The following is a 22,346-nucleotide window of genomic DNA, read 5'->3' as shown; positions in this document are numbered from 1 at the left end:
TGTCTGACTGACAAGATTATACGTTAACTTACTGATGCATTACTTTTTTTTTTTTTTAAAATGTCCATGGGAACATGCACAAACTATTTATGGTAAAATAATAAATGGCCTGTACCTACTTGTATAGAGCTTTATCATTAAAATTTTAAAATGTCCATGATTACAGTCTTAAATGTGCGGTATGGCTACGCAGACAATAATTCTCATGTAAATGCTAAAGAATTTGGCAGATAGGAGGTGATGGTTGGTAGACTCACTTAATAGCTTCGCACATGTCCAGGCCCATTTTAACACAGTTCTTAGCATGCATAGGCAGTGACACCGGTAGGCCTGACACACAGTAGTAGCAGTCTCCCAGGATCTTGATTCTCATGCATTCATTTTCCTGCAAACATTAAGAGAAATTCACTCCGAGACTGTTATGCAACCAGGCAACTAAAAAGGGAACAAAATATGCATATAAACAGGACACTGCTCAGCTCAGTGATTTTCTGTGTAAAAAAAAAAAAAAAATTCTTTTTAGATCCTTCTTACTGTTATGCAGGATGCACAGGTTTCTTTATGACGGTCTAAAACAGAAAATGCCCTGTCCCAAATTAAATTACTGTAACCATTAGATCACAGCAGCTAGAAGCTATAGTTTAAGGCTCAAGCTAAAAATGAATTGTGGCTAAAAAACAAAAAAAAAAAATTGCCATTTAATCTAAGAATTTAACTCTTACATGATTGTCTGTTTAGGTCATAAAGGTTAAAATGTCATGTTTTAGCTTACCTTGGCAATTTGGTCAAATTTGCCAAACAGTTCATTGAGCATATGTACAAGCTCTTTAGGAGAACAGTCACTGGCCAAACGAGTGAAGCCAACAATGTCTGCATACAGAATGCTGAAAAGGAAAAAAAAATAAAAAAAAGAGCATTGACAAATGTTTTTCAAACTCTAACTTTGCTCCATTTTAGTCCAGAAGTCTAGAAAAGTGATTATGTAGACCCTTCAACATTTTTACCATTTGTCACACTGAGAAAACATTTTTTCTGTTAGGCACAACAAATGTCTCAGCAACATAATGAAAATATACTCAATATTTATTGGGACCAACCAGATGGATGCGTCCTCACTATAGCAAACCTGGTATCTACAGAAGTGGCAAGAAAAAAAAATCCCATTTGCAGTTTAATCACAAGATCTTTGGGGAACATAAACGTGGATAGGAAAGGTGCTTTCGTCAGAAGAGACCAAAATTAAGGGGTTTGCTCTACATGCAAAACTAAATGTGAGGTAGAAAACACCCAAAACCTTCTTTTCTTAATGTGAAACATAATCATCATATGTGCATGTGTTAGAATTGCCCAGAATCATAAACCAGACCTAAAATGATGTTGACAGATGTTCTCCATCCAATATGAGTTATTTTGCAAAGAATGTGCAAATATTTCAGTCTCAAGGTGTAAAAACCTGATAAAGACAAAACCCAAAAGACTTGCAGCTGTTATTGCAGTGAAAAGCAGCCTTGCAATGAACTTTCCCGATGTGGACAGAAAAGATTTTACACCACAAAGTTTTTTAATTTTTTTATTGTGAAGAAACTTTGAAAACAATGCATCACTTTCCTTGCAATCCATATAGGTGCTTTGTTATATTGATTTGTCCAAAATAATCCCACTAGACGCTCTGTTTTTGTCACATGAATTCCTTTTAAATTGGTTGAACATAGAAATTGATGTCAATCTCTTTAAAGTTAACAATTAAATGTTTAATAAACTAGACAATATAACCCACAATTGTGGTTTTATTTTATTTTTTTCTGTCCCAGAACTGAGTCAAAAATGGAAGCCATTCTTTTAATTCCTATAATCAGAATGGCTTGTGACACGGAGTAAGTGGCTTTAGACACAAAAAGAAAATCACCTGGCTCACTCTACCATTGACCCCCAGTGCACTTGATTAGTGGTTCACTAAAAAGACTGACTGTCTCAGTGCTGAATCACAGATTCAGCACAATGTCAGCTTCCTGTCAGCAAACCTCAGAGGGAAAGTGAAAATATTTTTGACCTTTCAAGAGATCCCAACACCACAAGGGAAACCAACTGGGAATTAATGTAACTGGCCTCAGTGGGATTGTAACAAACTCCAAAAACTGCAGCAGTTACTTCGCTCTTTGCTTTAATTTGACTTCAGTGTGCCATCCATGAAAAAATATATATATAACAAAAGGATATTATTTCAGTATCAAAATTATACCACCAGCCCTAAATGCAATGTATTTTCTGCAATAATGCACAGTGTTGAGTATGTAGGGTGCTGAATGAACTAAACATGCAATAAGGCACGCCCCATGTGGTAGATGATTACAGGTACTCTTGAGTATGGTCTGACTCCAAATGACCCTGTGTTGAAATGCAGAGGCCCACAGATGCTTCATGGTCTTGAATTGTTCTACTACTCGACTAAAAATGGCCAGGTGCTTTATGAGTCTGCCAACATAGCTAATCACAGCCCTGACCGAGGTAATTACAGGGAAAGAGTAAGGTGCACAGTCTGTCAGTCAGCACCCTTTTACTGTAGCCTTAGATGAACATGGAAGAAGAAAAGGTTGCTTTCTCAGGAAAACCATCATAATAATAAACTATGCTCACATTCTTTGTCTTTTTTAATGCCTGATGTGCTTTTTTTTTACTTCTATACTTTGTAAGCCAGATGGAAAGGTGTTTTTTAACATACTTGAGCTTGTCCACACAAAAGCTTTGTTGAAACAAATTAACTGGTAAGCCATCGGTCAAAGCTCACTTTAGCTTGCCGTTATATCTGTCAGCACTTACTAAATTATGAAACCCTCAAACAGAAAAACCTGCATCTGGGTCAGTGCACCAAAAACACACTTGCTTATCTCTAGTTTTATAAAAACTTGTTAATATAAGCTCCTTTTGATGTGCTTCTTCTGGCTTTCGCACGCCACATACTTATAGGATTTATGAAAAGTATGCTCGCAAAAAGTTGCAATGCCTGGTCAGTAACATAAGAGTCTTTACTATTAAAAAATAAATTGTTGAACCAGGAAGTCAGACATTAAACTGACAGGAATGACAGTCAACATAAAACATTTAGTGTTTTGGTCATACCTGACATTCTCATGCCTCTTCACGTAAAGGCTATGAAAGTTGTTATCCTTCACAAGCCGCTGCTGCTCGACTTTATCTTTACAGTCTTGCAACCTCTCCATTATTGCCAGTTTCATCTTCATAGAGATATAAACGGGGAGCACAGACTGCAGCAGGTTCTCCTACAGACACACACACACACACAGATTATCTGTTAAATAACTGTAATCAAGGCAAGTCTGCAAATTATCCCTATTTTTGACTGTCGTGTTCAGATGAAAGGTCCAGCCCAAAAAGGAGGAAAAAAAAAACTACTTCTGTCATACTTTTTGGTTCCAGTTCACTTTCCAATAATATTTTTGGACACAGCACTCTGTATGGAGCTAGCTTCCTTAGCAATGACCTTTTGTGTCCCATCCATGGAGTTAATAAATGTCTCCTGGACAAGTGTGAAGTCAGCAGTTTTATCTATAGTGCTCTTACAATTCTACTTTTCTGTGAAGTTGAAACTTTTGGTTGTCTTTATTGACAGTAGTCAGATAGGAAGATATGCAGCAAAGCCCCAAGATCAGGAAACAAACCCTGGATTGAGGGATATGCTCTCCCTACAGTTAGGAAATTAGCCATCCTACATTTATTATATAAATCCTTAATTTTACAGTCGTAACACTGGAACTCCTTTTGGCAGCTTTTTGTTGTGTTTTATATAAACTGGTTGATAACCCAATAAATCAAGTCTCTTCAGATAATGAGATTTCCCAAAAGCAAAAACATAAAACAGTATTTGAGTCTGTAAAAATTAATACTAGGGTCATGTTTCCACAGTGGCCAAAGGCCAGAGCAGTGTTCACAGTTCATTAGCTTAATTACCATAGAATTTAGAGAGACAACTTTTCATGAAATGAGTAATCTCTTCTTACGGCACCAGGAGGGCAGAGGGCTGCATGCTCTGACTACATGAGATGAGCCCAGGCTTGTGCAATTTATTCACAAAATCTTTTCACATGAGCAATGACTGTGAAGACATTTCAAACATTTGGCATCAATTGTAGTGAATGTGAGAGAATGAACCTCACATTCTTCTGATGCACTGCGCTGCTGGACAATTAAAATTTTGTTTCAAAAATTTTAAGATTACAGACTTTGCTGTAATCTTAAAAAGCCAGTAATGGTTCTTAAGACACGTTTCTGGCAGTTTTTCAAACTGCCTGTCCCCCCCCATCTGACTTTCCAGTACTTGTACCTAAACATGCCAGCACAGTGAGCAGTTTGGAAGGAAGCAGGAAGTTGGACTTACGGAGGACAAAGGAAGAGCTTTAAGGCGTAGAAAATTACAATTTACAACTAGATTATCAGTATATGGGAAACCTGTGTCTGCATAAAGTGAAAAAATGCAAATATTTAACACAGGACCTGGTGATGGGTCATCCTTCATTTGAGCCTCTAGTACAAAACTACAGCTAACGGATCAAGTTTTTAAAACTAAAACCAAGGAAATGTTTCTTTTCAATAGGCTTAGTGAAAAAACCACAAAGGTCTAAATTGAAATATTTTCTTTCCAGCATTTTCAGTTATGTAAAAGGCATAACTCTGATTTATCCACTGAGCTTAGGGGCCTTTTTAATGTCTGAATGATCCGTCATGCATCAGAGTTGAAAGGAATAATAAACAAAAACACATTTCTTAGAAAAAGTAGGAAATGCTCATGTTTCATATTAAGTGAATCTTCTAGGTAGATTTCTTCAAAACAGTTTTACTTTTTTTTTCTTACCAGGGATTTCGATTTTACAAACAGATTTTGCACTTTTTGTAATTATTCATCAATGTTTTCAGATTTTTTTTTATTCCATGATTAATGATTATTGCCTGTAAACACTTCAATAAATTACCTAGATATTCAAGGAGACTACAAAATTAATTTAAGACATTAAAGGGTGACGTAACTTGACAGGGATTTGTTTGTGCCAATAAAACCACAGCAAAGTCAACATGAGAACCATCACAGCCTTTTGCTTAGAAATAAATTACTGATTGGCTATTTTCATAATTTCTCAACAGCCCTGGTTTTGGTTCAGTAAGATATTCATTCCATGCAAAAGCAAAGGTTTCGCCGTATACCCACAGAGCTGCTGCAGTGATGTGACCCAGTACATCTCTTTTAGAAAAGAATACAACACAGTTGAATAATTGTTTCTTACATAAGCAAAACTTTCAAGGGCTTTTGAAACATTGCACAGGTATTCTCATGAAATGCCGTCTACTTCCTGGACAAAATGCAGCTATTCAGCCAAGTCTGCAACATAACATGAAAAGCTCTCGGAAGGTCAAGCTTTTTGTTTCCACTAACCTGTTGTCTCTTTTCTATCTCAAGCTTCACCCGCATGCTTAGACACATCAGAGTATCCTGGAAGGTCTGCCTTAGCGTTTTTTCCATCAGAACCTTGTGAAAGGCTCCGACTCCACATCCGCAGAGAAACACCACAGCATTGGACACCAACTGCACAGAGAGACACAGTAACGCATGGGGTAACAGTTTTGGTGCACAAACTACGCATGTCGTATTTGTCCTCCATCAATTACTTAGAGTAGCAAAATGCTGCTTATGTGTATTTGAAGATGCATCTCAGTAAATCAGAATGTCATTGAACAGTTCATTCATATCAGAATACCAATTTAGAAAGTGAAACTCATATTATAAATATTCATTAAACAGAGTGGAAAAAATATATACATTGTAATTTTGTTGAATACAGTTTATAGCTCAAGAAAATACAAAATACATTATCTGATATAATTAGGATATTAGATTAGAACTAAAAAGAGAGTCCTTTACAAGCTCTAGAAAGAGAGCAGGCCAAGAGAAGCTACAGCCAAGTGTATTCATGGAAAGTTGAGCGGAAGGAAAAAGTCTGTCTGAAAAAGGAGCTCATTCACCAGTTATGATTGCAGCCTTGATAGGGTTGTACTTCATTGAACAGCAAATTTCCTTCACCAGTGGGGAGAAAATATGATGTTTTGTCAAAAGAAAGACAAGAGACATCGTAGGAGTCCTTAACAAATCAGTAATGCCATAGGCTGATTTCCCCCACGTAGTTTTTAATGTAAAAAGAATGCTAATCAAGTATTGGGAGCATAGACTGAAGAGTATATCGAGGTCCTTTTCAGTAGGCTGACATCTTTGTATTAAGATTTTTTGGTTTTACTGAATGTGATATTCAAAATTTCTGAAAAACTTCATTATTGGGTTTCCAGTCCAGGAAAAAACATTTGAAATCTATGATTTTGTTTTAAATGAACTACTAAAATAAATAAAATTAATTGTTCCAAATTACTGAAGTGCATCTTTGTAGATCAAAGCAAAATTGTTAAGCATTGCAAATCTCCATAATTTGTTCTGCATGTGAGATTTGGTCTTGAGAATCTTATATTGCCATAATGACCCTTTTTAACAATTCATAATTGCAGACAGATATGTTAGCTGTGTTTAAAGATTTTTAAAAGTTGCAGAATATCTCTTGTCCTGTTGTTTATACCTGCTTAGCAAGGTCATCTTTTGCGATGTTGCCACCTATTAACACCAGTGTGAGGATCATAATGTGAGACAGCGAGGTGATGACACTCAGCGCCACAGCGTGCCACAGCTGGAATGGCAGCATGGTATACACTGTGAAGATGATGAAGAGGAAGAAAGGCACCTGAAAACAACAAGAAGAAACTTTTATACATCTGAAAATGTATATTTCATCTTGATCACTTGTGCAGGAATTGTAGCTGCTGATGACAACAATCCAAACTTTAGTCTCTCTGAACCCTGGTGAAAAGTGAGGTACCTGGTCCCAAGGAAGGATGACAGCCTTACTGAAGATGAAGGCGAATCCCAGGATTAGATGTGTGGCCCAGATAACCACGCCCAGCAAGAACCTCATTCGTTGTGAGAAAAGCTCTGTGCACACCAGTATTAATACAATCACGAACACACACAAGCTGGTGCCCACCACACTCACAAAGGCACGATGCTCCTCTGTTTTCTGCAGTAATAACAGGGAGAGAAAAAACAAAAACATGTTACACCATACCAATCAAATAGCTATATTATGTTTAGTTCCTTAAATGTAGATCTACAGACAGGTTTTCTGTGATTGACCTTTCAAATGTAGTTAAACTTGCTAAACAAGGAGCCCATTTTATGTTGTGACTATTTCTTGTTGGTGAGGTAAAGTACGTTCACTGCAAAAACATGAAACCATCCCAATTATTTTTTGCCTCGTTTCTAGAGTAAATATCTTAGTACATTTCAAATAAGACAAAGTTAACATAGAGGTAACTTTTCAGGAAGATATAGGAACTTATTCTAAGTAAATTACATAATAATATTGATTTAAAAAAGTATTAGTTCCCTGGACAGACCATTTCACTAATAACATGGGAAAATTGTCTTATTATAAGTTGAATAATCTGCCACTGGAACTAGAACATTTTAATTAATATTTTAAGGAAGTATGGACCTAAAACAAGACCCTATGTCTTGCTGAAAAGTTACTTGTAAGTTTGATTTTTCTTTGAAGTGCACCAAGATATTTACTCTAGAAACTAGACCAAAAATACTTGGTACAATTGTGTTTTTCTGCAGTGTTCTTTCAGGCAGCTCTCTTACTAGAATATGCTAAACTCAAACTTTTTCACATTACAACAACAAACTTCAGTGAAGGGTTTTTTTTTTTTTGTATTTTACGTGACAGACCAACAAATGTGCTGACTTCTACCTCCAGCGGTCATTAGGCGAGAGGCAGGGTACACCCTGGACAGGCCAGCATTAAAGCAAGGGTTAGGTGAACAGAACATCTGCTGATGAATGACTTCTGAATGCAAATGCATCCATGGAAACATTAAGTGTTTCTCCGCCCTCTGTGAAAATGTCTCGGAGTGACTGAAAGCTAAGGTGGGAGTTGAAGTGTGAACAGGAGAGAAAGCAAGGGGTTAAATAAGCGCTCTGCAGAGAGACAAACGCAGATAGTCAGTGTTAATAGATCTCTGAGAGGAGAAGGCCATCCCTGCATTGTATGTTGAGCCTGCTGGTTACCATGGCAGCACTGGAAAAGGACAGTTCTTAACTAAACCCCTTCAGCTCTCTGTGTCTTAATGAAAACCTTTCTTGCCAGAGAAAGAGAAATTATTTTTTCTTTTACCAGGAAAATGAAGGAAACTCACAGGAATGCATACAATTCTGTTGCACAAAAAAGAAGCAGGAAAAAAAGCCATTGCAGTTTTTCCTTCAACATTTCAGTTTCATGTGTCGTTTTTATAGCAACAAGGCAGATAAAAATTATATCTAATTCTACAAACGCATGGGATGAAAAACCGGATAACTGGATAGCACAAACGGTGATTAAAACCAGACCTCAATCAAGCTGAAATCTGAAAACGAGGGCTCAAAATGTACCAAATGATTAGTTTTTCTCCTCAACAAAGCTGTTGGTTCATATCCATGACCAAAACCAGTTTATGGCCATTGACTTTCTACTACTGGCTGCCTGCTCTTTTGTATTCAACTTTTACAAGCTCCACTCCAACATTTCTTTCCCAACTTCTCTGTTCCCTTGGAAACAAATACACTGTCTAACTCATGTGGACACAAGAGAGACATTTTAGCTAAAAAAAAAAAAAATTTTTTTAAAAAAAAAAAAAAAAAAAAAAAAAAGAAAAAAGAGTAGCTGCTGAAAAACAGAAGGAAAGCTGACTGATCGAATGTCAGGGGATGGGCCAAGGACCAAGTGAGTCTCCGATGTGTGAATGAATATATGTATGCTGCCTAAATGTCTTAATGAGATGAAAAAGACAAGGCAGAAGGCCAGAAAACTCTGATTGAGTTTGTGTTTGAGCAGGAGATAAAATCACAGCATGTTTATGTCCACGTGTGCAGTGTAAACATGAGGGATGGAGCTATTGTGTGGGACTGAAACAAGAGAAAAAGGGAGTGTGCCACACAGCCTGCAGCAAGACAATAGTAGGAAGGTTAGGTTCATTTTTTTCCCTACACAGGAAAGTAATATAATCTAAGCTGACAGAAGATGTCAGTTTAGTACGATGGGCTGGACTCACTAAACTGCTACTTACTTCGTGCCAAAATCAACAGTACGTTCAGACCAGCCGAAGCCAGGAGCATAATTGCCATCTGAACACACCGACAGCAAAATGCTTTAAGTTTTAAATTTCTGTAGTTTTTATGACTGGTTTTGACAGCTGGCTCAAGTAGAGCAACATCTGCGAAGGCAGAGACATTTGAACGTCATGTTGTCTTTTCAAGCTACTCTCGAGTTGTCCACTTCTACAGCCAAACAGAACTGAAATATAAATGTTTCAATGCTGCTCTCCCTTCCTTCCAGTTACATAACACATGTAACGTCACTCACTCACTGCTGAAGAAAAGCTATGATGTATTTATAAGCATGTGTACATATAAAAGCAGTAAATTGTGTCCTAAAAACAGTATTGAAATAAATACAGTGCCTTGCACAAGAATGCAACCCCTTTAACTTTTCAAAATTTTTATTACATTACAACTACAAACTTCAATCAATTTTTTGACATAATCCATTATTTGGTAGATCAACATAAGTCAATAATTTCTTAATATTGATTTTAAGAAAGGACTAGTTCCACTGGCCGATTTTTTTTCACCGATAACATTGGAAAATGTTTTGCTATAAGTTCCACGCAAGCCATAAAAACTCAATTTGCACATACATTTCTTCCACCAGTTTGCTGCAGTCCCTTAATGACTTGGGCTAAACTGCGAACTTGCAGTTTTCTTTCAACAATGGATTTATTTTTGCTACTGCAGAATATTTAAAACATTTGTATCCAACTATCACTGACTTTGCTAGCTAATGCTAAGTTTTAGCAGCCTTCAGAAAAGTCTGACTTGTCTGTTTAACTTGTTTCCAGCTTGTTCGTTTTATTTGACTTATTTGACTATATAGTCAAAGTTTCCAATTTAATAATAATAATAATAATGAGATTTTGTGAGCCAAACAGCCTGAATTTGTACATAATTAAAAATAAAAACAGAGCATATGAACTAACATGCAAAGTCCTTCAAACTTCCACATTAATAGCTTAAGTAGGCTCTTACTGATATATTTGTTGACTTAGCCGTTTGAAATACTGAAAAAGGTGTAAAACTTGTTGACTTAGCCATGTAAAATATGGAATTCAAGAAAACTAAAGCACGCTTAGAACTAACTAAAGTTATAAGAGGCCTCCTCTGTTCAATATGAATCATCCACTCATCTGTTGTCTTCACTCACTTATGCTTGCAAGGTTTCTGTGGTGGGAATGGAGAGGCTATCTCTAGCAGTAATTGGGCGAGACGGGACAGGTCACAGTTCATTAGAAGGGACACACACAGGACAAACAGGCATGGAGAAGCACTTTCATACTTAATGGGAATTTAGAGACTTAGAGTAACCGGTTAAGCTAATGCACCTGGAGAGAACCTGCACAATCACAATTAGAAAGACTGCAAGCCATAGGGATCTTTTTGCTTCAAGGTAACAGTGATGGCAAAGTATGACAGTGTAACACATCATTAAAAACATTTTCAAATGGTTTGAAAATGGGTTTTAAATACTTTAAATACTAAGAGTGAACAACTTTTGGTGACCATATTAATCATAAATGTAAAAGACAAAAAAATCAGAGTAACAATTTCTTCAGTTAAGGTTAAAAGTACCACTTCTGGCCACGTTTCTGTGTCTATCAATTCTAAACTAGGACGAACAGTAAAAATATATAAATTTTTAAATTGGCATATTTTTGCACAACAAAAAGCAATTTTCTTCTTCTGTTATTCTGACAGTTTTACCATCCAGACATTTATCACAAGCTCAGTGAGATGTGTCATGATATCTCATAAGTTTTTTTTGTTTTTTTTTCCCCCAAGAAAATCAGGTCTGTGACAGACTGAATGTCTTTCATTACATTGTGCACATAAAGTAATGAGAGAGTTTGATCTGGAGCAACAAGCGTTGATAAAACCACTATGTTCCCAGAATTTAACAATTGATCACATCTGCTTACCAAGAAAAATATTTAAAAAAATATTTCTGGGACATAGTAATTCCCAAAATTATCTGTTGTACACATACTACATAGAGACAGGGATACCTTTGATTTTTATTACTTAAAAATTAGCGTGATTTCTATACAGTTATACAAACTCAACTGTCTTGTAACCGGAATGAAAACTCACCAGGTTAAGGGCAAAGAAGAGAATGAGGAAAACCAGACAGAAGAATATGGAGAGGCCCAGCAGAGCCAGTGGCTGATACTGGCTGATGCAGGAGAATCTGCGGTAGAGTGCCTCATTTTTGAGCTCCTGGTTATTCAGCAGGTACTTTCCCTTGGCTGGCATGGCTAACACTTCCTACAGAGGCAAAGCAGGTGTTAACAAGGAGCTGCAGGACGCAAAAGTGTGTGTCTCCACTACTTCCTTTGAGTAAGCACAACAAAAGTTTGCTATAAAAGGAAGCAAAAAAAAAAAAAAAAAAAAATATTACCAACCTTTATTTGGTAAGAGCGTGGTGCTAGCTCATGACAATCAAGTAAAACTTGTGTCTTTCCTTTGTCGTGGCATCCTTATTGTTTTTGTTGTCTGTCACAGCTTTGTTGCAGCTCCCTCCAACACTTGTTCCCTCCGTTTCTATCCCTCGTTGTCGCTCTTCCCTGTTGCTAGTCTTTTTGTTGTATCTTTTATCCTCTATCTGGTGTTGGCAAGCAAGCCCGCCTCATCCTTTACCAACTACTGTGCGTTGCTCCCGTCAGTGGGTTTGAGTAATAAAGCCCAGGGCTTGGAGACACAAAAGAGGAGGGAAGATGAAGCGAGAGGAGGGAGGAGGGTATGAAGGAAGAAGAGGGAAGAAAACAGGAGCTGACGAGGAGTGCAACAAAGGTCAGCAGAGCTCCGGTGAGGATTAAGGATGTAACGGAGCAGATAGGTAGTCCTTACAGGCACCTGGAAGGAAAAGGCAATAATAAGGACAACAGCATTTTAAAAGATTAAGTAGTTTCAAACTTGACACTTCAAAGTTATCGATCAATGTCTATTCTTCTTGTTAAAATGTGGAAATGCAAAGAGGTGTTTTATGTAATCATTTAAATACTGTTTATTTGACTCTTCAGCAGTCTGGTTTAAGAACCACCCACAACATAAAAGAAGCTCTGGCCGGTTATTAGACATTATTTACGTTTCAGAGGCTCTGCTCTGAAACGTAAATGTACTCATTCCTAAAGAAAGTTTTAGATTTATTTGGTAATTTTGAATCAGAGAAAAAACAAAAAAAAAAAACAGACTTGATCATAACGATCAACTTGCAGCCACAGGAGCTTCAAAATGGTCTTAGTTTCTGACCGTTTATTAAGTAAAGGCAAAGAGTTGCATTTGAATCAGACGCTGCAAAACAGATCAGAGAAACAATAAGAGGAGAAAACAGAAATAAATTGCAGAGACCAATTACAGCTCAAAACAAAACATCTCGGTACCATTTCCCGTTTCAAAATAAAAGCTATTGCTTCTAGTTTAAATAGGCATGTCAATAGATTCTAATAATTAACTTGCATAGCTGATTGTCTTAAGTTAATTCAGTCTTGTATACAAGACTGAATTAACTTAAGACAATGTTTTGGTTAAAGAACAGTAACAAACATCATATATGATGTTTGTTACCGTTCTTTAACCAAAACATTTTACAACAACAACTTGGCTTTATTATTGCCTCCATATGCTGATGATAGACACATATACATTTTTGTTTCTGCCGACATTAACCTTATAAATAAAGTCACTTACTGGTTCAAAAGAGACAAAAGAGAGTTTATTCTTTTAGGTCGTAATAACCTGAAATATGTTAATCATTTCTTGATGAATTCACAGCTTACACTTCATGAGCTTGTGAAAATCCAGACAAAACCATAAGGTACTCTAGTTAAGATATTTGCTCTACACCCTACAATCAACTCAAAAGAAGCTCTATAAATAAGGTTGAGCTGACTTGAGAACATGAGCAATCAAGGATTTACAAATTTAAATAGCAAAACTACCCAAGTTAAGACTTTTGAATGAACACACTTTCTTTAAATTAATTCAGGTTGCAAAAGTAAATCCATACTCATTTTAAAATGATTACTGTTTCCATGTTTTAACATACCAAGGTACAAATTATCAGGGAATATATGACTCAAGAGGACAGCTGTGAGAGTGAAATATAAATATCCGGACTGCTCAGGGAAGGAAAAAGCTTATTCATACCTTAACTACGCAAAGGCAACAATAAAGCAACCCCTTATCTCTGTTTGTGGAAGGGTTTTAGCTCATCTCTGCCACAACGGTCAGCAGACACAGTCATGACTTCATCCACAAATAGGCCAGCTGCTTTGGAGTCATTTACCTAACAATACACAGTTGTGGAGTTACCACTTAAATGGTCACTCAAAATATTTTAATTTGCACTCAGCTGAACTAACAGGACTAACCAACAAACCCACATGTGTGGCTGCTTTGTGAGATGCATGAATCTAACTGAACTGGATGTAGCTTGTGAATTTAGACAAACTATTATCAATATCACAAACTGGAAAAATGACATCAATTTGACCACCAGGCCATAAATGAAAGTAAGCAGAAGTATGAGCTGTGTCTAAACAACTGCCAAAGGAATATTTAGGACCACAAACAATGTTACAATTTTATTAGAGCTTGGTTTCACAGACCAAGACAAGGAGTGAATTATTATGAAGTGTACGGAAAATTACTTATACCTTCTTCTTTTTTTTTTACAAATAAAAAACTGAAAAGTGTGAGTTTATATTCAGTCACTTGTTGTCTTTTAGCTCCAGATAAAATCCAGTACAACCAACCAACTTAAAAAATTTGTCTTACAAGTAAAGTCCAACTGTGCAACTTAATTCCAGTATAAATTCAGCTATTCCATGTAGCCCCCAGAGGTTTGTTGGAAAACATTATTGAATAAACAGCATGTAGGTACTTTATTAATCCTCTGAGGGAAATTGTATTACAACAGTATCAAAGAAAGAGCACATTAAGTAACTTTGGAGCAACTGTAGAGATGCACAGCAGTTTACACGCAGCACAAACATGTGGAAACTGGTTTAGATTTTCAAGTTTGACAGGACATGCCAATCCTAAGAGGCTAGGCAGGAGGAAACTGGACTTTATTGTTTTTTTGCCTCTCATTCAAAAGGCTTCTTCAGTTAAAAAAAATGGTTTGGGAGTAGCAGGAAATAATCTGAGAACAGTTAGACTTTTTGAGTCGTTAAAGTGTCTAAAGCAGTGGTTCTTAACCTGGGTTCGATCGAACCCCAGGGGTTCGATGAGTCGGTCTAAACCTACCGCCAGAGCCACCACAGAATGGTTTAAGTCAAAACATAGATATGTGCTAGAATAATTTAGACCTACATGTGATACAATAGACGCTCTCCATCCAGTCTAAGTGACCTTGGATTGAAGAATGGGGAATCGTTTTATTCTCTTTATGATGGAAGAGACACATCCTGTAATCGCAGTCAACATTGGTTCTAGACAATACTGACTTGAATACATATATAATATAGAGAGTCGTGAATAATTGTCCTTCAAATTACATGTAGTCCAAATTAAATAAGCCAAAGTCTTTGGTTGTTTCCTGAAAAACATGGAAAAATGTTCAATGAGTAATAATACTTTTGTAAAGCACTGCTGCATACGTAACGTTTTAGTGGTAATAGAGTAAATAATTATATCCCTAATATTCTATTGCATAGACAATCGAATTATAATAATATAAAACAAAAATCTTTCCTTTACGTTCTCGTTTTTTTTTTTTTAAATGAAGCGTTTGCTTTTTGCTGAATAGAGGACCACAATGTACCTGACAGTCTGGGAGATCATGCTGGGTAAGCTCTATACAAGTAAACAAGGTGGATATAGATTGTTATAGATCGTCCTTCTCTTCAAATAGCTAGAGCTCTATAGCTGCAACAGGTCCTCATAATTATGCTGAACTATCACTGAGCATCACAGCCACAGAGCAGAAACAAGGACACCGAAGCTGCTTGTAGGGATTTAGAGATATTACTGAATCATTCAGAGAAAAACAATGTGAACTTCGCTCTGCTGTCAATAGAAAGCTCATTTCCTGCTCTCACTCTATTTCAGTGTGTGGAGGGAAAGGCACAGCTTCATGTTTGTTTCCAGCATAGCAACTGTGACAGGTGCTATGTGCCATAAAAACTGGGATACAAGAGGAAGAAGGACAAAAGGTGGGTAGCAAGACAAAGAACAAAATTATGCTGGAACCATCATTTGCTGTGCTTTAGCGTTTTAGTGATAAAATTCCCTGCGGCCAATGCAGTGATGCTCCACCCTCACCTGTTGTCGTGTATTGCCAGTCAGCTGGCTGAAAATAAGCTATGACACTTTCCTCTCACTTACTAGAAAGGCTAATCAGCAATTTGGAAGCATTTTAAATATTTCAAGCTAGTCATTTGAGCAGAATGTCAACAAATTAAATGAGATACCCAGGTTTCAACCAACCAACCAGGTTTCTCACTCTGCTATGATAAAGTTTTTAACCTGTAATTATTAAATGCTTCCAGATGCATCAAATGCTCTTATCACTTTTGAGTCATGTCTGCAGTGCAGATAGTCATCAAAAAATGAAAAAATGTGTCCTCATTTGAGATTTAACTTCCAGACCTAATGGAGCGCTGACTGGAAATCACCTCATAGGTAATAAACTAATGTTATCCAGAGATCATATCTTTAGCAAACCAGCTCCCAATTCAAAACCTTTTATAGAGAGCTGCAAATGCAGATTTTTTTTTTCCACAGCAAATCACTTTGCTTTTATGACTGTCTTTGTGCTAGCATTCAATGAGCCAGGACAAAAGAGGACAAAGAGCGACCCTGGCCTCAAGAAGAGGAAAAAAAAAAAAAAAAAAAGGATGAGCAAATGCATTTCCCAGTCTGTGCTGCAAAGTTCTAGGGATAAAGGTGAGTTTGGTAAAGAAAGGACCAAGCCGATTCACCTAAAAACTTTGTGGAGTACAGAGGCAACTAAAGAGACCCACCGGGTTTTTCTATTTTAAATTCCTTAAATTTTAAGTTCCTAAGAACTTAAAGATTTTACAGGTTTTGTTTTGGACAAACTAAATTAGCTAAACATAATTATAGATATCAATTTAATATTTCAAGCGACTTAACTTGAAACATTGTTAAATGTTTAAAATGTGAATTCAGTTCATCTCACAGATAAAATAGTGTCTTGTCTACTAATCTGTTCACACCATTTTGTTTCTAACTAAAATGTTACGGTTCTGGACTGTGAGGATTGTCAGGAAGCAGAAGATGCTCATCCTGCATAGATTCAGGATTCTATTTTTCAGACAACACTTTAAAGGAAAGAAAAGTAAAGACAAACAGCTTTTCACACATCATCAGGTTGGATAAATTGGTAGTGATTTAACAAAATTACTCGTGAATATCAAGTTTTTTGAAATCTACATTTTTGATTTATCTGCTAAATATCATTTTTAGAAAAAATAGGTTGTAGTGAAATAATGTCAATCAAATACAGTTATTTAATCCTCTATAAAATCCAAATAAATGCAAGAAATCATTTTGTTGAAGGCTCACTCGCCTCTTGATGCTGAATGCTTGATCTGATAGTATTAGATTTGTTTTTCTTATTAGTTGACCACTTGCAGTGACTCATACGCTCTGTTATTAACATACATCCTGGATAAATCTGACATGGTTACACAAGCCCAACAACAACCACTAACACCTGATATTAAAATTTGCTTTGAGTTATCAGGATCACAGATTTCACATGGCACGTTCTGCAACAAGGGTCAACAAGTCAACAATAATGTTCAACTTTTAACTCCAGACTAGAAAACAAAGGGGGAAAAAAGGAAAGTAAAACAAAATGCTTAAATCCCAGCTAAAGTAACACATCTGTGTCCTGATGTAGGGGAACAGTCAAGATTTTACACTCTTCATATAATCATCATTATGTACCAGGGATACATCAAACCCATTACACAGGCTTGATGGATGTGGCGGGACCTTAATATCCACAAAATGTGTTTCTCATGTTTACATCCATTTAAAGTGCTATTTTACATACACAAACTTATAAGATGAGACAGGAAAGATGGTTACAGTAGCTTAGTACCAAGCAATGATTACATTTAATTATTTTTATTTCATGTGACTTAAATATTTAGCTGGATATAATATTTCATAATTTTTTTAATCAGTTTGCAGGACAAATATCCAGGTCAGATCAGGTTAGTATTTTACGGCCTCCTGTAATCCTGCAGCAATATAAAAAAAACCTTTCTATAAATAGAAGACTGATCTATGTACAGCAATGCACACTTGTGGATTAGATTATCATACCCTGTCCCCAGCCATGTCTCCTCCTTTCGCTCAGTACTGGCTACTGGTATTAAATTAACCGCATTCAACAGAAGGAGTGACTTGCACCTAACAATATTACCAGGATGCTATTTCAGCAATGATTTAAGCTTTAAATGCCTCTGCTTATAATAAATACAGGAAGTGCAAAAGAGAAAACGGTACTTGGAAGCTGTCTGTTATTGGTCAAATGTTTCACATGTACTTATATATAAATCAAGCAAAGGCTGAGACTGCTGCAAGTGTAGACATCTGTTTTTCTGCTTGACACAAACAGCGGGTAAAAATAGGGGATTATTGGTTTAAAAATACATAGAATTTAAATCTAGACATATCAGCCGAGGGACAAATCCAATACTGAAATAGCCCTGATCAAATTAGTCTGAGCCATTTCCTTCTCATGTGCTGTTTGGATTTAAAAACACCTGCACTCCCTCAAAGGAAAATGTCACCCAAGTCATATTCAGGACAACACTCGGTGTGACTGTCACAAGGCTCAAAAGGTAAACTGGTATAAATGTGAATGCAAATTCAAATAAATTACTGTATATAAATGGTTATTATAAGAATGTCAGACGTGTCTATATAATTCAAAATTAGGATATTACAATAGCAAAAATATTTCAGCTTATTTCCAGCTTAATTTAGAATAAACCGTACAATTTTAATAATGAGCCCAGAATAACTTTACTGTAATTAGCATACTATCATATAACATACAGCCACAGTTAAAAAAAAAATAAAAATCAGAATATGTGTTTCGATGAGGCCCATTTGTCAGATTAAAAGTACATGTTGAAAATAACACACTTTTCATTGATCTCATATTTTTGTATGCATTGTTTAAATGCATTCTAAGCTGAAATGTGTTTTCATTATCTACAGGCGAATATCACAATTAGCAATTTGAAAGCCTTTCAGGATGAAGGGCTTTCAGTTTGCACAGAGCTTTGTGAGATGCCTTTCAAAGTTATGTGTGACAGGCTTTCAACCATCAGTTTATGTGCAAAAATAAGAAAAAAACGTGAAACAAGGTTTGAATTCTTTGGTTATCTCACTCAAAAGATCCATATGCGCGTCACTGTGAGATAACATATGCGAGTCAAGACATAGATAAGTAAAAAAAAAAAGGGAGAAAACATTGACATGTTTCCTCCCTCCTAATCTGCTAACAGTTCCACGTTAGCAGATTAGGGCGATATTATAGTTAGGGTAAGATATGGCAATTTAGGTTACTAGACAGAATGCATCAAAGTTTTCAGGTGCAGCAGAATGCATTGCTGCAGCCTCACTGCCTCTTCTGACCCGCAGGTCCAGAGGTGTAACAAAAATGAGACACAGAGTGCTGTGTCTCATTGTTCACTGAAGAAACACCTTAGACCTCATGGCTATTTCTGTCATTTTAGGAAGAAAGGCATGTCTTGGTACGTCTTGGATTTTGTCATGTGTTAAACAGAGCTCTGCGAGATGCTAAAATAATATAGCTTTGTAACTTAACTCTGCTGCAAACGTCTCCAGAACTTTATCCCCGACATTTGTGGTGTTCTATGGTCCAGATGATGTTTGTTTACTAATATTCTCTAAAAAAAAAAAAAATGCCTTTCAGGTTTATAGAAAACAAGAAAATTAAATTACACACAGGTGGATTCTTTAGGTAATTCAGTGCCTTTAGAAGGCAATTGACTGCGAAAGATTTCATTTAAAGGTTAAAAACTAATTAACGCTGGTCAATATGTTGTGAATACAAAGTTGAATTTTACATAAGGCAATATTTAGTCAGTCGGACAGTCAGAAGACGCTCACACCAGACCTTTCCCAAAGTGCTTAAGGAATCACAAATGAGAAAAAGGACAGCAGAAAATAGGCATGCATTGCAATATTTACCAATATTACCACCAGCACAAGATTTTCTAATTTCATGTAGCCGGGGCCATGATAAAAATGCACACCCGATTGACATGAAGAATAGACGCAATCTGTTCCAGCTACAGGGATCATTGTTTCCAGCTGATGTTACCAGCCACATCCCTGATTCAGGTTTCAAAACGTACCACACTCTTTCCCATAACACTGGAGCAGAAGGGCGCCTTTTTCACCACCACCCATAAGAAAAAAACCATAATTATTCCTCAGCAGTCCAGCCAGCTCACTACCACTATCCCACTCAGAAAACCTCAACATCTGAAACCAGTACAGCGACGGGAATGTTTACGCAGCTACAAAGAACCTAATGCAGATATCACGCAGCACTGCTTCAAAAGAAATGGATGACAGCTTAAGGTCAGTGTGATGATGGTAATTTTCCAGACGACTATCAAACTCGGGCTGCTGACAGGGCCATCTGGTGCGCGTTTCACACAATCTACTCTTATATCTAAAGTTAAATGTTTTTTTAATTCATAGTGTGCGTTGCATTGGTTGACGCCTGTCAAAAATAGCATGTTGTTAATGCGCATGAAATGACTTTAAAAGCTGAGGCTAATAATGAGAACAGTTGAATTTGCACAGTACATTACAGCTACATAGTTTTACAATCAAAATAACTTCTTCTGAATTTCTGTGACGGGCAGGAAAGCGATGGAGTCATATACGTAACCCTTCTGTTTGCCTCAAACTTTAAAACGTATTTATTCTAACCAGTGAGAAAATCAACTTGGTGGTAAACATTAGTCATCAGCAGCGTCTACCCCACTGTTACAGACAGCAACAGAAAAAGGGGTGAGTTGACTGAGATCAGATAGTGGCATGCTACATAAATTTACATCTTTTGTGTGGTCAGGGGTCTCAGGAGGTTTAATATAAAAACTACAACATTTATGTGCTTTCAGAAGTAATGTTAGCATGATGCATATTAGCAACATCGTAAGAGACATCACGAGTTCAAAACAGCCAAAGATTAAAAGAAAGTCCACATTACTAATCTTATCTTTAACATAAGTTAAAATACTGTCAAATATGTGTGTATTCTATTTTCTGTTCTAAATACATATCACTATCACACAACTAGTAACTGAAACATTACTAAAAAATTAAAACATACCTAAGAGAGAATCTCAAGTCAGTGGTTTACATCAGCCCAGCAGGTTCTGTTTCTATACATGAAATAAAATACAACAAATAAACCCAAACTAGACAAAGAAAGACATTGATAACAGTTGTCAAATTAAACACGGCTGAAACGCGCAACATTGAATATGGTAACAAATAAAAACACATACAAAACATGACAAAATTAGACATAAAATCTTGTATGTGATTAAATTTGTCTAAAACATATGTTAAAATATAATACTTGTGAAGAAAACAGAGCTCATCCTAATACATACCACAGTTTCAGACAGCAACAGAAAAAGTGGGTAAGCTGACTGTTACTGGTTGCTATGGTAACCACCAACTGTTGAGCGTTTACGAATTATGTAGCAATGAAAAAAATAACTTTTTGACTACACTATATAAATTTGAAGAATAAATAAGCCAATTTTGTCAAACTTCACATCTATTATAACGTTAAAATAAATCCCAGTTACTCGTATCGTCAGATAACAGACGCTGACGGGCATGAAAACATAAATAAAAGCTACAGTGCAATGCAAAAGTACTAATAACCGTTTAGCTTACACATTTTGTCATGCAACAAACTTTAAGTTACTCTAATGGGATTTCTTGTAAATACCAATAAGAAATAGTGAAATAACATTTTACCCAGTCTTAGAGATTAAATTGTTAAAATGCTACTGGATATAAAATTTCCACTCAAGTTCCACCCAGGACACAAAATACCACAACTTCAAAAACCTTGGCTGAGCAAGCTCTCTCTATAGAGACGTCGTTTCAGTGTTACGGACACTACAATGTCTTCACATGTGTAATTTTTGTGAGACATTTGCACAAAACGCAAAATAATTTTAGATTATTCTAACTTCCTATTTGTTGCATAACCAGCAAATCTGAAAATAAAACAAATATTGACAGAAACTCAAAATAATGTATTTTAATAAAACCACGAGAGGAAACAACAACCACTTGAATGCCTGTTTTGTGTCCTGATACATTTGATGGCTGAAGATGGTTGGGAACATGTTGAGAGCATGTTTCAACATGTTCCCAACCTGACTGATCACACTATTTGAGCAGACTTACTTGATTTCCTCTTCAAAACTCAACACTGCCAATTCAGTAAATCGCACACATAGAAGATTTTGCGCTCTAGCTATAGAGACGCAGAGTAAAACCTGAACACGCCGTTTCCACTATAAAATATGATGGCGACATGGCGGTTTACTTACTGATCGTGTTTCAGTTTTTTTCCTTCATGGAGTTTCATTTTATTTGCAGAACCTTTAGGAGACGCTTTCATTGCTCAAAAACAGGATTTTTGATTTAATGCTGCAGTTGAAGGAGAGGTGAATCCTTGTAACCACTAGAAAAGGCTTACATAATTCATGTAATGCTTGTGGGTGAGAAGCCAAGAATTATTCATTCTTCCTTAAAACATCTGTGCTGAGGGGGAGTAGATTTTGCTGAATGAAACGCAGACTATGACAGTAAAATTTCGGTGGTAAAGTAATAAACTGATTAGCAGTGCTTCATTGGTGCATTTTATTTGTTTTAGTGGGTTTTTTCCTGTCTTTAACAACAAACAAAAACAAAACCCCACCCAGCCCTGAGGAGTAATCTTAATCTGATGACTTAAGTTTCCCTGAGTCATCAGGGAAAATAAATACAATTTATTCCAAAACAAAAAAACATATCACTTCATGTCACGGATAAA

At 36.4% G+C, this 22,346-nt stretch overlaps 1 protein-coding gene across 5 annotated transcripts in view; it reads right to left on the bottom strand.

Annotated features, from left to right (window-relative positions):
- Positions 1 to 22,346, bottom strand: part of adcy7 (adenylate cyclase 7) — a 68,026-nt gene that overhangs the window by 28,472 nt on the left and 17,208 nt on the right. For all 5 annotated transcript variants that reach the window (XM_007552151.2, XM_007552155.2, XM_007552147.2 and 2 more), the window contains exons 2-9: positions 11,659 to 12,109; positions 11,348 to 11,521; positions 6,927 to 7,124; positions 6,630 to 6,791; positions 5,444 to 5,593; positions 3,118 to 3,278; positions 773 to 884; positions 258 to 385 (exon numbers count right to left, since the gene is read on the bottom strand). In XM_007552151.2, coding sequence (XP_007552213.1) covers positions 258 to 385; positions 773 to 884; positions 3,118 to 3,278; positions 5,444 to 5,593; positions 6,630 to 6,791; positions 6,927 to 7,124; positions 11,348 to 11,509 — 1,073 coding nt within the window. In that variant the 5' untranslated portion in view covers positions 11,510 to 11,521; positions 11,659 to 12,109. The remainder of the gene's footprint in view (positions 1 to 257; positions 386 to 772; positions 885 to 3,117; positions 3,279 to 5,443; positions 5,594 to 6,629; positions 6,792 to 6,926; positions 7,125 to 11,347; positions 11,522 to 11,658; positions 12,110 to 22,346) is intronic.

Source organism: Poecilia formosa, unplaced genomic scaffold, assembly GCF_000485575.1.
Source record: "Poecilia formosa unplaced genomic scaffold, Poecilia_formosa-5.1.2 Scaffold46, whole genome shotgun sequence".
NCBI lineage: Eukaryota > Metazoa > Chordata > Actinopteri > Cyprinodontiformes > Poeciliidae > Poecilia > Poecilia formosa.
The sequence above is the reverse complement of the archived record's forward strand: the minus strand, read 5'-3'. Positions and strand labels throughout refer to the sequence as shown.